The sequence below is a fragment of the Triticum dicoccoides genome, chromosome 7B, assembly GCF_002162155.2.
Source record: "Triticum dicoccoides isolate Atlit2015 ecotype Zavitan chromosome 7B, WEW_v2.0, whole genome shotgun sequence".
Lineage (NCBI taxonomy): Eukaryota > Viridiplantae > Streptophyta > Magnoliopsida > Poales > Poaceae > Triticum > Triticum dicoccoides.
Genome location: NC_041393.1, coordinates 77,809,993 through 77,825,454, shown reverse-complemented (window position 1 = coordinate 77,825,454; position 15,462 = coordinate 77,809,993). Strand labels below are relative to the sequence as shown.

Sequence of the window (15,462 nt, the reverse complement as noted above, 5' to 3'; positions counted from 1 at the left end):
TTGTAAAATGCACCACCAGAGACCCGGCGCCCGGGCCGAGGGCGCGAGCGCCAACCGGGCCGCCCCACGTCGCTCCACCGCGCGCGCGCGCTCGGTCGCGTGCACGCGAGGCAACGCGTGCCGGCGACGGGAACACGCGAGAGGAGAGCGCTCTCCCTTCCCTTTCTCCCTCCCTGGACACAACAGAGCTGCTCAATTCCCGTCAGTAGATTGCTCCCGAGGGCCGTGGACTGGTCGGTTATGTGCGTGCTTATCTTGGCTATTGACTGGCATTTTGCACGTTGCGAACTATATGGCGTACAAGCAAATACCGGTGGCGCATTCCTGGCCGAGGCCGTTGCCCGTACGCTCCGCCTTCCGCCCGTGCTCCGCCAAACCGCTGCCGCCGGACGCCGCCGTCGGACTCGGCCGGCGGCTCCGCCCGGCCGGCCCGGCGCTGCCAGGGGTGGCGGGCAGGCAGGTGGAGGATTTGCAGCCACGTTTTTCGGCGCCAATCAGCCACCGTCTTGTCACCTTCACCCCGAATATGCCCTGCGCTGCCTCCCCTCCCCTCCCTTTTTAAAATAACAGCAACTGCTTAAATGGGCTAATAATGCATGCACCGGCATCATATTGTCATATTATACGTCTTGTGTAGCCTCAAATCACACCCACCGCAATTTCTTTTGTCATTTTTATTATGATGTTGCCAGAGAATCATTTTTCTCCACCCTAAAGGCTCATAATATCTCGCTTTTCTTCCGCCAAAGCATCGTCTCAAACGGCTTTTCCCCAGCATTTAAGGGATATATATAAAGAAACACGCTGACAATAAAACTCGAACAGCTAGAGACAACCCAATGCCACAGCTAGAAGCTTCTACTACAAAAATTGAAAAGCATACACATGACATAATCTAACAGGTTTAAAAAAAAAACCCAGAATACCGGACCCAATAAGGCCGGGCCAGCTCACCCTCTCTGCCCCTCCTCTACCCCCTGCCTGGCCTGACCTGACCTGACCACGCCTCACGGATTTTTTCCAACGCACCAACAGAAAAGAAAGAGGGGAGGGAGGGAGGGCAGGCGAAAATAATCATCTCCTCTTCCCTTCTCTCCACGGCCTCCCTCACCACCACCACCACCTCCCTCTCCCTCCTCCGCCTCCCCAGCAGATTTCCCCCACCCCGCCACCGCGCCGAGGCCGCTCGCGAGCTCCTCGGATCCAACCCCAAGGGCGCGGCCATTCGCCGCGGCAAGGGAAGCCTCCCTCGTGCTCTGAATTCTGCCGCGCGGGCGCTGCTGACGCCGTGATCCGCGCGGGCTCCCCGGGGGAATGTTCTACCTCAAGCTGCCGGGCGGCGCGGATTTAGGGTCCCTGCGGGGGGCGGCGGGGCTCTGATCTGCCCCGCGGCGGCGGTTCAGGCCCAGCCGGCCAGCGTCGGGGGAAATCCGTTCGTTCGGCCCGCCATGGCGCAAGCGGGGGCGGAGGCGGACGCGAGCTGCCTCGAGAGCTTCGAGCTGTACGAGACCGACTCGGTGAGCGCCTCGCCCCCCAAAATCACATTGCCTGCCACGCCGTTCCTCCTCTGGTTGCCTCCTGCTTTGCTGATGCTTGATTCCGCGACCCGCCCCGCGCGAGCTTCGGGCGGGCGGGCGGGCGAGCGTGTGGTTCCGGAAATGGCCGAGCTACCGGGTCGTTTGTTTCGGTAGGGGGCTGCCGTCGCGCGTGGCTTCGACTGTGGACGACGGTACGGGTTGTGACTCGCCTGGAATCTGGATGGCCTCCATGCTGCCACGGCCGAGGCCGAGATTCGGAATTGCGATCCTGATGTCAATCAGCTGCAGCTGCTCGTGATATGGGTTTGCTTGGGATCATTCCGTGACACTTCTGTGATTGGGAATTGCGTTCACGACCTGTGCTCGTGATTTTGGTTTGCTTGGGGTTGGGGGGTACAGGCTGACTGTCGCGAGAGGTGCTTATGAAGTTTCCAGAGCTGCCTGTGTGATGGTGTTGTTCCATTCCGTGCCGGGAGATACGGAATTGTGTTTCTCCTATTGCGTTTTGTTCATCTCTGGTTACAAAATGGAGGAGGCTTTCTTTGTTTCTAAATAGCTTTGTAGGTTAGTGTTGGAGTTTTAATTCTAGGACGAGAGCCTTATGCCTTTTCTTTTTGTTTCTAAATCTTATTTTCAATATTTACTCACTGCTGCTTTTGTGTGATCTCTTACTGCTTATCTACCAAACTGCTAACTTACTGTAGACTTATTTTCAATTTGGCAACAATTGAATAGCCAAAAAAAAATTCGTCTCTTCTTGTCCCATTTTCTTCGAGTCTGGCTAGCCTGTGCCAAAGACTGCGACGATGTAGATGTGGTGGTGCTGAGTGGAGGGGAGACGGGTTAGAGTCAGAGCTGGCAGGGTAGGGGATGCGGTTTCGCAGCCATAGCAAGGTTGATGCAAAGGTGATGCGAGTTGGGGAGTTAGGGTCTGGGGGTATGTATCACCAAAGGCTTGGGGGTTTCGAGGAAATGCTTTATCGCCTCCAGTCTTCGTGGCAGTAGAGCTAGCGGAATGGAGGAGCCGTCCGGTTCTCTGATCCTATGGTGCAAAAATACCACTGTTGGCCAATTGGGAGTCAGTCAATGCTAAATAAACACTATTTATTTTGAGGTTTTGCAGGATATTTGCTCGTTTCCGGTGTGAATGCCCACACTTTGGACATTTGTTATTCTGAAGTAGAGGATTTTTTTTTACTCTGCCCATTGTGCGGCGTGTATGTTTGACCATTATTTTTTGTAAAAATTGACAGATAAATTTGTGCAACTATTTTTCATGACAAACCTTATGGTATGATTTGCACCTAACTGTTGTATATTTTAATCCATTAATGTGATATATGACAAGTTTGAATGGACGTGTTCCAAACATCATCTATCTTGGAAAAGAGGTAGTTGTAGTTTTATTGACATCATATAACATGATGCAAGTAACTTTGCTTTTGATGTTGTTCATCATACTTAAACTGTGATTTATTTTTTTTGCAGAAATTTTATATTCTCGGAACTAACACTGACAAAACATTATGGAGATTACTCAAGATTGATAGAATGGAGCCATCAGAGCTCAACATAGATGAGGATTCTACCATGTACTCACACAGTGAATATCTTGATCTACGAAAAACTCTAGATGAAGACCATAGGTCAACTGGTGGACTCAATTTTGTTACAAATTGTTGTGGAATCATTGGTAAATTATCCCATCTTTCTCTGATAATGATACCATGCTAATAGATGGCAGTTCTTTTTGTTATGACTATGCATCAATGATAAATTTCCCGTACAGGTTTCATTAAGTTCCTTGGGCCTTATTACATGTTAATTATCACCGAGCAGAGAAAAATTGGTGCTATATTTGGCCATGCAGTTTACCAAATTACCAAGACTGCGATGATCGAGTTATCTAATTCCAAAATGAAGCCAACACTTCTAAATTCCAACGATGAGAACAGGTATGTTGTATCCCATATATCAATATTGTCCCAGACTTCACATCAGTTCACAAAATTTGATTGCTGACAATATTTTCTATTTGTGAAGCATTTGATTTTTGTTTCTTGATATTTAATTATGTATTTCCTATACCCACATGCAACACTTTATGTGTCCTTATAAAACGATGTTTACTATGCGTGCAGGTACAAGAAGCTCTTGCAGACAATAGATCTTAGGAAAGACTTCTTTTTCAGCCACTCGTACAATATCATGAGAAGTCTCCAGAAGAATTTTAATGATCCACAGAAAGGATGGGACCTATATGACACAATGTTTGTATGGAATGAATTTCTAACACGAGGGGTTCGTAACATTCTGGAAAGTACCTGCTGGACTGTTGCGTTAGTCTATGGTTTCTTTAAACAGGTATATACCCCATGAGGTTGATCTCTTTTAGTGATGTCATATTCAATACAAGAATTTGTGTGTACGGTAGATTGCAACCATAAAATGGATCCTTTATCTCAAGTACTGTGTCTGCATGGTCTGACAGATATTGGCGCATTAAATTTTCTCCCTGCTTATTTTCTTCATTTATTTTACTACTTAGTAAGGCATTTTTATTTATTTTCTGATGCTAGACTAGTAATAGTACCATTGTCTTCAAATTTACTTTCCACACTTAAAAATGTAAAATCATATGATAGTGACGAGGAGAGCCTACAAATATTGAGATACAGTTATAAGATGTGGCAAAACTTTATACCCTTCCAAATATTTTATCTATTGTAAGATATGCATCGATTGTGAATTCATTCTGTTCTATGAGAAAAACTTATCTATAGTAGACGTAGCAGAGAACACTTGCTGTATGATTAAATAACTTCATCTACTCGTAAGTGCCTCTTAGGAAATCATTTTCTTAATTGTATAATTATTTTATTTGACTTAATTAATTCAAGGATAAAATCAAAATATCTGGGAAGGACACTATGTTGACTCTCATTGCTAGACGATCGAGGCATTATGCTGGAACCAGGTTTGTCACTTGTGAAACCCTTTATTCTTATATATTTTTCCTGTTAGTTTGTTATCTGATTTGAATGGGTGAGATTCAAAGGAAATATGGACCATTGCATTGCTTGATCTCGCCACTTGTATTGAACAGGTATTTAAGGAGAGGTGTGAATGAGGAGGGCAGAGTAGCAAATGATGTCGAGACTGAGCAACTTGTTTTTGATGATACACTTGGACCTAAGCAAATAAGCTCTGTTGTGCAGAACAGGGGTTCTATTCCTCTATTCTGGTCCCAAGAGACATCAAAGCTTATTATTAAGCCTGATATCATATGTAAGCATTGAAATCCTTCTTTGCTGCATGGAGTATCATTCAGTTGTTTTAATTTGCTTGTTCTTTCAGTGCATGAGAAGGACAATAATTATGAAGCAACCAGGCTTCATTTTGAAAATCTTAGGAGGAGATATGGAGATCCCATCATCATCTTAAACTTGATTAAGGTAAGTCCCACACTGTTATTATGCGGTGAGACTTCTGATGGATGCTTCATGCCTTCATCCTTGAATGCGCACAGTCGACTTGCTTTAGTTTTGACTAAAAATATCTTCGTGGGTGTTTAGACCAACCATGTGAAATAGACCGGGTAGAAATGACTCAGAAAAATACATCATTCTGCTATCTTTTACTTGCATATACCATTGTTCCGTTAGGTGTATTTACACTTATACATATTCCACACTGCTCTATACATATTCCACACTGCTTTACTTGCATACATCATCCTCTCAATGTTTAGTGCAATGTCGAACGATTGGAATACCCATAGGCCCACCAGTAAGTATGTGCTCTTATTCCAACTCTGACTCATTGTAAGTATTCCACCCATGTGGCTGCTTCTAGGCAAGCATATTATACCCAAGTTTGTACTTTGTAGTGTAAACACCCGAGCAAGGCAGCACCAGTGGCCTCCCCGACCGGGCCGGCGAGGATCAGTGTGGGGGTGGCGACGAGTCCTCGAGCACCTGTGGGTGTAAGAAAAGAGAAGTAAGGGCATCGAGGGAGAGAGGATGGAGTCAAAAGAGTTTAACGGACATTAACTGAATCTAGAAAGAGCAGAGTGTCATATACATAGATACATCTAACAGAACAGTGACATGTGCGTAGTTCATAAAAAAGCTACAGCAGAACACAAGTTAGTAGTTGAACTAATGGCAAATGTGTAAAATCCCCTTGTTAAAATTATAATCTTATGAGGTTTCAAAAATAGATTACAATAGATACATCTAACAGAACAGTGGCATGATCGAAGTTAGTTTTGGAGACCTTCACTTATGTGGTTGAAGGTTACTTTAGAAGCTCATGCTCTCACCTTCTTTTTTGCTGCTATGTCAAGACACGCGAGAGGAGACCGCGGGAATCCACACTTCGTCAAGAATTTGACAAAGCAATAAAGATTATAAATAATGGTCTACCAGTCGAAAATCATTTGAGGTTTTTACATTGGGATCTTAATAAAAGCACTCGAAGGTATCAATTCTTTGTGCTGTACACCTCCCAGTTGTGGTTTATTAGATGCTTTTGACCATTACTGAAGCGAGTTTTATTTCAGCAAAAATGCAAATGCCCTCCAAGTACTTATGAAAGTGGCATTCGAAGCTTTGAACTTGACAGAATTCTTTTATTGTCAAGTTTCCTCAGCTCAAACACCCGGGAGCTCCCTTAATTTACATGCTCCATTGTAAGTAATTCTTATTCCGTAATGGTGTCTTTGCCATTTAATTTGAGCGTCTGTTATCTTTTACCCCATGAATAGGATACTGCTTTAATCCAAAGACAAACATTTTTGTTTGTGTTATCTCTGATTTTTTGTTTCACACCTTTTAGGAATGGTTGTGGTTTTCGTGGATGTGATGACAAAAATGACGGTGGCAACACAGACTGTATCGATAATAATGGTGACATATCCCAAGAAGATACATGTGGTAGTTCTGATACCTCCACTAGTGGAATTGCAGAAGATGTAGCCACTAACAATGGATCTACAACAATAAAGCCCCCCAAATTACAAAAGGGTGTATTGCGCACGAACTGTATAGATTGTTTGGACCGCACAAATGTTGCCCAGTTTGCCTATGGTTTAGCTTCTCTTGGACACCAGTTTCATGCACTTGGTTCTGTAGAATCTCCAGAGCTTGATTTAGACTCCCCCTTGGCCCACCATTTGATGCACTTTTATGAGCGGATGGGTGACACACTTGCTTTGCAGTATGGTGGTTCGGCTGCACACAACAAGGTACTCCTACAATGGAATCTTGTTGTTTCAGTAATTTCACTTGTGGTATGTTGCTTCAGTGTGTGAGATAAGATGCAGTTCCTTCACTCACGTCAATAGGAAGACTCAAAATTGAAATAGATTTGATTATACTGCATAATTTTTTTTAGGGTTAATCTAGTTTTGCTCTTTATTTTAGGTTTAGTTTTCAAAGTGAACCAATTATATCAGGATAACTATATAGCCATGCATTTGTTTCAAGAAAATGAATTGAACCATGGATCTAAGTGGAGTTACAAAAAAATATTTTGGTTTTGAGGACTAGTATCCAATCCGTATACGAGAACTTGTTGCTTAAGTTGGGTATGACTCATAGCTCGAGGACAAAAAAAAGGCAGTCGTTTCACTGAGTTATGCTGATTGATGAGCCTCAGAAGGTCCAATATTACATTTTTCTTCATGTTCAGCTGTTCATTGGGCACTCATCTGATGAACCTACATGTGGTTTTATCTTTTATGTACAGATATTCTCTGCAAAGAGAGGGCACCTTAAGTTTGCTATTCAGTCTCAAGAGTTCTTCAGGACACTACAGCGATACTACAGTAATGCATATATGGATGCTTACAAACAGGCAGCAATAAATTTGTATGTTTGGTTAAGCTCACTGTTCACTGCACATCCCTTTATATACTTTTAATAAGAAATAGTATGTACTGAGTTTGTTATACTTGTTGTTTTTGCGTTCTTAAAATTGTAGATTCTTGGGTTACCACCGACCGCAGCAGGAAAAATTTGCACCTTGGGAATCAGAGTCTGTTGCTGGGGAGAACGTCCTTGATGACAAAACAAGGTAAACTTATATGGTGGTTATGATGGTTTTCTTGAATGCATGTGACAAGACCACAAGATATAAGCTTTTCCTTTTGATTGAACTACTAGAACAATGTACCCCCAATTTGGGTTACACGTGGGTGTTGGCCTTATACGTGAAGACGTGAAGTGCATTTATTTGTTGGCTAACAGCAACAGCATAATTAGTACAGTGCTACTAATGCTATTAACAAGAACTGGCCAGTAGTGCTTGCATGAGAATATGGGACCAGAAAGAAATTTAGACAAGTGGGTGCTAACTCAACCCTAGATTGTTCACTTCAGAAGTTCTGACCAGCAGAGTTTGATGGTTATCATTTTTAAATTCTGGAATTAAAAGTATGATGCTGGTAAAACTTGTAATGTATAGGGCATCTCATTATTGTGATAATATAAGGTGTCTTGTGTCATTCCACAGTTAACGACCAAGGAGAAAACAAAAGACCCCATCCAGTGAATACAGCTAGTTTCACCTGTGCCCTTGAAGTTAGGACAGAAAGATGTGTTTTTAGTCGTCTCATTTACCTTTTTGTAAGGTCAGCGTCTCCCTGTTTTGTTACTTTTTGTTCTTGGTATTACACTTGAATCCTTGTGTATTAGGTTCGCTAGATTTGATGTCCTGAAACAGAGTGAGTTGTCTATTGTTGAAAACAGTACAACCTGGTAAAAAACATCCGTACAAAATACCTTTCCGTAGTGTTTCCGAACTGATCTTAGGGCCACCTCATTAAAGAATTATCTATATTTTATTTTATCCTTACATGCATTTTGCAAATCAATAAAATCCATCTTATCAATTGTCCGAGTTGTATATTTGTCACAGTCAACTGATAAAAAGGGCAAGATCAGATGGCAGCATTCTTCGTAAAAGCAACACTTCTATGTCCAGCAATGGCCCAAATGGAATTTCAACACCAGGATTTGATGATTTCAAAAATGAGCTACAACCTCCTAACTGCCGGTCTGGTTCGGTGCATGATGCTGTGTCAAAATTAAGGTTTGTCTGAGTTCTGGTTCTGGAACTTCACCTTTCCATTTTCTATCAAGAGCATATACCAATGCATGCCTTGGTATACGAATGTAGTGTCTCGCAGAAATTAACATTTAATACTTATGGTATTGATTCTCTCTTTTCTATTGGAAACTACTGCAGGTATACTCCAACAGTGCCTCATACTAAGTATACCAGTTGCGAGCTTGACTATGGCAACTTTTCTGGGGATTCAAATTTCCTTGATCTTGACTGGCTTTCAGCTTCAGACAATGGAAGGTTGTTCATACTGCCCTGCTTTCCCTTTTTGATCCTCTATCTGTGTCTTTGAATGTATCAAGCTTTTTATTTGTTGCATTTGTACACATGCAGTCATGCACACAAAATGTGGAGAATCATTCGTCTAGCTTTTCCATTATTTCTGTTGCTATTGTTCTACATTTATCATTGAAGAATAAATAGTTAGCTTGCAAAAATGGTTGCTTTGAACACAATCTTTAGATCCTTTGTTTGTACCAGATTTCTATAAATAAGAGGCAACCTAAAATATTGTAATTGTTGCCATGTGTTCTCTGATCAGTCTGTTGAAGTGTCCATCCAATGCTCACTGAAACTACACACCAAACTGAGATATGTTAAGAAGAGATAGTCACAACCACTCTCTCTTATTCCGTTAGCAAGAGTTTTATATAGGCAGTAGAGTATGGGACATACAGGCCATGCCATCTTTATACTTATACCGAACAAGATCTAGGATGAATATTTTAATCCGTTCTTGCTTTATTTGCCCATTTGTTCTACTATCCCTAATTGCAGTGACGTGACCATGGAACTGCTCATTAATACTGCACTTTCAAAATTGATATCAAGAAGATTTTTCTGCCCTTCTCACTATATTTATGTTGAACATTATGTTTGACAGTTTGAGCAGATCAAGAGCCGCAAGTACTCCTAATGTGAATGATAATGGTGCACGTGGTGTAACCCCTGGGATAACGGTTAGTGCAATTGATCAATCTAACAATCCTACTTGCTATTTGTGCATTACAATCATGGTTCACAAAACTTTCTTCTGCCCTAATTTCCTGGACCCAAGCTGAGAAACAAGCGCCATGTTCTCTTTCGTTTTATCTTGTTCCGAAGCTCATGCTCCCTCATCATGCATAAGCATTTATCCACTCAAAAGAGAACATGACAACAACCCTCATTCTGGGATAACACCTTTTCTCCCCTTTCACTTGGTAAACAGTAGAATTGTTTCCTTCTGGAACTGCGAACCTGTACTTGTTGATTACAAATTGTTTTTTTTTTGCTTCAAAGCATGATGATTGCATTGGCTGAATATCATTGTGATCATTTAGGGTAAAAAGAAAATATGTACACGGTGATATCATTTCATCCAACAATTAGTCATTTCATTTCAAATTTTCAGGAAGGTCACCTGGCAGAGATACACGCTCAAGGGTTATCTCACAATTTCCTGCAATGGGTTGATGAGGGAGAGGCTTTTTGGTACTGATATCATATCATGTATAGTCAAGCTACAGGATGGCTCCCAACACTTTATAAGGCTATCACGAGGAGAAGCCATTAGCATAATCACTGTGATTTGTGATCTCGCACTGTCACAGCCATCCAACTAGTCCTCTAGCGAAGTGTAAAATCTTGTTCGTCTACTGTTGGCCAGCTATTTCTTCTAGGGGTGAGTAGATAGGGATTGTTCTTATTTTTCTTAAAGGAAAGAAAGAATGTAGGTAGTGTATTATTCTTTGGAAAGTTGTACCATCGCTCGTGTTTCTACTGTGTAAATATATATGAACTGCTGACATTCCCCCCTGAGTTGAGGTGGTCTCGAAATCACCATTTTTCCCTCAACCCGTTAGGCTGGGATATCTTGATACATGTACCTTGTATTCAACAAAACAGAGGAGATGCTATTGTGTATTTTTTTAAGTCCCTCGGAATCAGGGATACTTTTCTTCCGTTTGTTTGGTTTGTTTATCATGGCAGCCCTGTTTTCTTGTTTCTCGGTTTAACCTGCTCGCCCCTGCTTGTAGTGTGGCGGTAATCTTTCTCCAATTTGCGCTGCAATTGAATTGCCTCCCGTTAAACTTCTAAAAGGTATGCTTTATTTTTAAAATCTCTGCAGTTGCACATTACTAAGCTGAAATTGAAGTATCAAAAGTTGTATGAAGTTAGCAAAATCTTGTTGCTTGATGTTACACTTTGCTTGTAGGCGCACGATGTATTGCCCATGAGTGCAACACTGTTAACTTGTATGCTACTATGTGTTATCTTTATAAACTGACAATATTTTGAAACTATTTTAAATGATAAATCCGATAATAGTGGCGCAGTGTCATCATGGAAATAAAATACAGTGTGAAACAGATGGTGGTTGGATATTGACCCTCACCTAAAAGGTGAATGGTGTTTTCTCTTCCAGGCAGAAATAGGCACTCATAATTCAAAACATATATTCTGAAATTCCCATGTTCAGCTTGCAGTGGTCTTTTTCGAAGGTTGGCAGGAGAGCTGCCAAATTCATTGATCTCCAGGAATCAACATGTCTGTAGGTGAGGTGCAGATGGGTTCGCCACGCCCATGCCATGTTGCCGGACACTGCTTGCGACCACAAGGCCATGGAAAAAGCAGATAACGCTCCAAATATAATTGGCCCGTGGCTTGAGCAAAGAGCCAGTACGACGGCATGGGTGCACTTTGGTTTGGTAGGTCTCTCACGTGCCCATGAGCCACGCCAGCCATGGCTTTTCCTGCCCTAGTTTAGGCATGTGATCCGATGCCACGGGCAACCCCACGACGCCCATATCATGCCGTGTTGGACTGCCCCCGTTTTCAGCTCAGCTTTTTGCATCGTCTCTGATCTGATGGCACGTCAGCGACAGCGACTCATCACATCATTAGCCAGACTGAATCTACTGGAGTGGTGACAGTACCACTGCTGTAACAGTGCATCACCGGAAAGTTTTGTTTTGCGGGGTATCACCCGAAAGGAAATGCGAGCGTCTGCTGTTAAAAATAAATATATATCGTGTAAAACTGTATTTGTTTTCCTAATAAATTGCCAAGAATCCCAATCCCTCAAAATACAAGACATTTTTGCAGTTCAAATTAAGCTGTAAAAACGTCTTATATTGTGATACTGAGATAGTACTTAGCAGTTTGACACACCTCTTTCGTCTCGCGCATTCACCAAAGGGGTGGCTCAACCTGTTTGAAGTCAGACAATGTGGCTTTCTGAAGGGACTACATCAACAAAATGGAAATGGTAAAGTAAAAGAGAAACTCCAGACACAACGCTTCTATTTTGTTTTTGAAAAAACCGGAATTTTCTAGCATCAAAGATGCTTGAATGTGCTAGGTGAGTGCAACTTCATAGACAAATGACATATTTCCCCCCCTAAATCTCCTCTGTTTGATACTCCCTTTGTTCATTATTATAAGATGTTCTAACTTTTTTCTGATTTGGACGTATATGGACGCATTTTAATATGTTTGTTCACTCCTTTCAGTTCATACGTGATTTACATTAAAATATCCAAAACATACTATATTTGTGAACGGAGGGAGTATTTTATAACGAAATTTTGCACACTTAGAATACTCGAACATCTTTTATGCCAAAAATTTCAGATTTTTTAATATTGTTGTTTTTGAAACCATTGTTCATGCGATAGCATATGAGCTCAGGATCATCGATGAAATACTTAAAATTTCATGGTACTTTTTTAATTCGCCAGCAAACTCAAAATCTCTCCAACGTATCAAACCGGTGGAAATTTCCTGCAACACTAGAGATTATTTTTTGAGAAACCTGCAACACTAGAGATGGTGTTAGTATGTTAGGAAATTCATATTACATCAGCACCAAAATTGTTAGGACTTGGGGCATCTCTGATAGATGGACATCGAGCTTCTCTTAGAGATATCAAGCCTGACATTTGAGGAGAGAGAGAGAGAAAGAAAGAGAAAGGTTGCATTCTTTAGGTGAAAGCATGATAACTTTTTTTTGGCGGGTCGAAAGGATGATCACTTGACGCTTAGCTTTCTTTTCAATCGTGACACCATGTCTTACCATCATCATGAGTATTTAATTTCACCACCTTTTTTACATCAGCATTTTGTTTTGGAATTACCCTGAGAAGATGATGGTAAGACGACCTTAGAGCAACTCCAACGCGCTGACCCAAATGGATGGTGTTTTTGTCCGCTTTTTGTCCGTTGAGTCGGCCACCCACTCGGGGTCCGTCCTGTTTGAGATTTGGGCCAGCAGTGCGCCCAAAACGCCGACCCATGTGTGCTGGTGTGGCCGGCTGGCTGTCCTTTTTCAACAAACAGCTCAATTTTTGCATTGTTTACTTTTGCATTCAAACATATAGTCACAACCAAATAAATAGCATAGTTTCAACCAAATAAAATAACATAGTTTTACAAGCCGAATAAAAGTAAAAATGTCTTACATAGTTTTGCAAGCTGAATAAAAAAAAACATCTATTGGTTGCCAACATGAGCGCACATATACTCAACCAAATCATTTTGCAGTTGCATGTGAGTTTTCCAATCATGCAAGTCATGAAGAAATTAGGTGAACTGTTCAAATGTTGCCGCTCCTCCATGCTCAGGCACAACATTCTCACCCTGAAACTGAAACCCTTGATCGTAGAGACATTTCGAGCGCTCATCTTCTACGATCATATTGTGCATGATCACACAAGCAGTCATCACCTCCCACAGTTTTTGCGTGCTCCAAGTATTAGCAGATACCGAACGATGCCCCATCGAGATTGCAAAACACCAAAGGCACGCTCGACGTCTTTCCTAGCACTCTCTTGCTCTTTGGCAAATCTTTTCCTCTTCTCTCCGACAGGGTTGGAGATTGTCTTCATAATAATGGTCCACTAAGGATAGATACCGTCACCCAGGTTGTATCTTTTGTCGTAGTTGTGGCCGTTGATAGTAAAGTTCACCGGTGGGCTATTGCCTTCGGCAAGCCTAGCAAACACCGGCGAGCGCTGAAGCACGTTGATATTATTGTGTGATCCGGCCATACCAAAGAAAGAGTGCCAGATCCAGATATCTTGAGACGCCACGGCCTCAAGTATGACAGTGCAAGCCCTGACATGGCCCTTATAATGCCCTTGCCAAGCAGAAGGGCAATTCTTCCACTCCCAGTGCATGCAGTCTATGCTGCCAAGCATCTCTGGGAAGCCCCTGCTGGCATTCATCGCCAACAAACGGTTTGTATCTTCAGGAGTCGGCTCTCTCAAGTACTCAGGGCCAAACACAGCAATAACAACATCTCATAACTTATATAGGGAGTCTAGGCATGTAGACTCGCTCATACGGACGTACTCGTCAATGAGATCACCGGGCACTCTGTATGCAAGCATTCGAATGGCGGCAATGCATTTTTGATAAGAGAAGAAACCAATCTTTCAAACGGCATCCTCTTTGCACTCGAAATAGTCATCATAGCGGACCACCCTCTCTCTAATACGGTTGAAAAGATGCCTACTCATACGGAAATGGCGGCGGAATTTCTGATGTTTGAACAATGGGTTTGTTGGTCAAGGTAGTTCTTCCAAAGAAGAAATTGCCCGCTCTCTCGGTTGCAATTCAGTGCCGGAAGGTGCCCCGAAATGGAGCCACGAAACGACATATGTTGGCTATTGAGGTGGTGATGGACCAACACGGCAGCCAAGATCTCCTCATCATCGGACAAGGAATCGTCGGAGTCGCAAAGGAAATCATGAAGAAAGAACTCGTCGGTGGAGTCCATTTTGTACCTTGGCAAACTGTCGAACAATTTGTGGGCGTCAACCAAGGAGACGGCCAGCGAAGGGAGTCACGCCGCCCTCGGACCAGCTAGCTGCCCTAGCGGCGTCCGACGAGCGTGCTGGTGAGGATCTGGACGGGGCGGCGAGGCGGTTTCTTGGTCGCAGTCGCGGCTGTGTCGGGGGAGCGGGGGTGGGAAGCTTTCGGTTCCTCGGCGGCAAGACGGCGGTGGCGGGCGATGTGGGAGGTGGCGGCATTGCTGAGGGGATGTTGTGGTGCCGGCAGCTGGCAGAGCCAACAGAGAAATGGGCGGTGTGGGCGGCGGCGATGACGACGAAGGAGGATGGCGAGTGCTTGTTGGAATGAGAGAGGATGGCCAATGTGCCACCGACCAGCGAGCCAGAAGGAGGAGAATGCGGGCGCGCGCGCGTCCGTCGCTTGTCTGCGCCGACACAAATCCGGCTAAAAAATGAGCCGGGAATGCGTCGGCGGTCGGACGAAAAGCGGACACGCGTCTGTTTGGGTCGGCGCGTTAGGCCGATTATTTTGTCCACACCGACTCAAAGGGACACGCGCGGACGAAATGGGTGGTCGCATTGGAATTGCTTTTAGTGATGGCAAAAACTACTCAATGGATAAGGATTTGGAGAAGGTGAAGCGTCCACATCAAGCGTGCGATGCGGACACCAAAAAGTTAGGTGATTTTTTTAGATTGGTAAAAGTTACGTACTCATTTGTTTGTTAATGGAGCCAAGAAAATTTAGCACTAGGCCTTTTTTACAAGGACTGCAGGAGAGTGACGATATTCGATATACCAAAGCAAGAACGAGGGTTTGAATTCTAGCAGGCTGGCCAGTACCCTTTTTTTAATAAATAAAAGAAAATTTCCTCTCAAACGGAGAATTTCTGAAAAAATATAAATGGTTGCAACTTTAAGGAGAGTTCATATTCATGCATTCCGGTAAGGTCAATTTTCGATAAAGTTTAGACTTGCTCAAACCACACCTGATGTTTCTCCTCCTACGGTACAAATGTAACT

At 43.1% G+C, this 15,462-nt stretch overlaps 1 protein-coding gene across 2 annotated transcripts; it reads left to right on the top strand.

Moving 5' to 3' along the window:
* Positions 1-1,078: 1,078 nt before the first annotated feature.
* LOC119340485 (phosphoinositide phosphatase SAC3-like) lies at positions 1,079-10,609 on the top strand. Of its 2 annotated transcripts, XM_037612406.1 has the most exons (16): positions 1,082-1,517; positions 3,027-3,231; positions 3,328-3,493; positions 3,680-3,902; positions 4,439-4,515; positions 4,645-4,826; positions 4,896-4,993; positions 5,887-6,020; positions 6,103-6,231; positions 6,378-6,786; positions 7,290-7,411; positions 7,524-7,616; positions 8,460-8,633; positions 8,790-8,906; positions 9,550-9,625; positions 10,060-10,609. In XM_037612406.1, the coding sequence occupies exons 1-16, from the start codon at positions 1,449-1,451 to the stop codon at positions 10,144-10,146; spliced, it is 2,361 nt and encodes a 786-aa protein (XP_037468303.1). In that variant the 5' UTR covers positions 1,082-1,448; the 3' UTR covers positions 10,147-10,609. The 2 variants fall into 2 exon arrangements, 1 of the variants encoding a protein (XP_037468303.1); XR_005164567.1 differs by lacking the exons at positions 8,790-8,906; positions 9,550-9,625; positions 10,060-10,609 and adding an exon at positions 8,055-8,172 and having other exon boundaries at positions 1,079-1,517; positions 8,460-8,591.
* Positions 10,610-15,462: the final 4,853 nt, after the last annotated feature.

Bases quoted from the DNA above. Each gene is read 5' to 3' on its own strand.
- LOC119340485 (XM_037612406.1), top strand. From the start codon at position 1,449: ATGGCGCAAGCGGGGGCGGAGGCGGACGCGAGCTGCCTCGAGAGCTTC. The intron at 4,994-5,886 runs GTAAGTCCCACA...TGCTATGTCAAG, and splicing joins TCATCTTAAACTTGATTAAG to ACACGCGAGAGGAGACCGCG. The intron at 8,907-9,549 runs GTTGTTCATACT...TATGTTTGACAG, and splicing joins TCAGCTTCAGACAATGGAAG to TTTGAGCAGATCAAGAGCCG.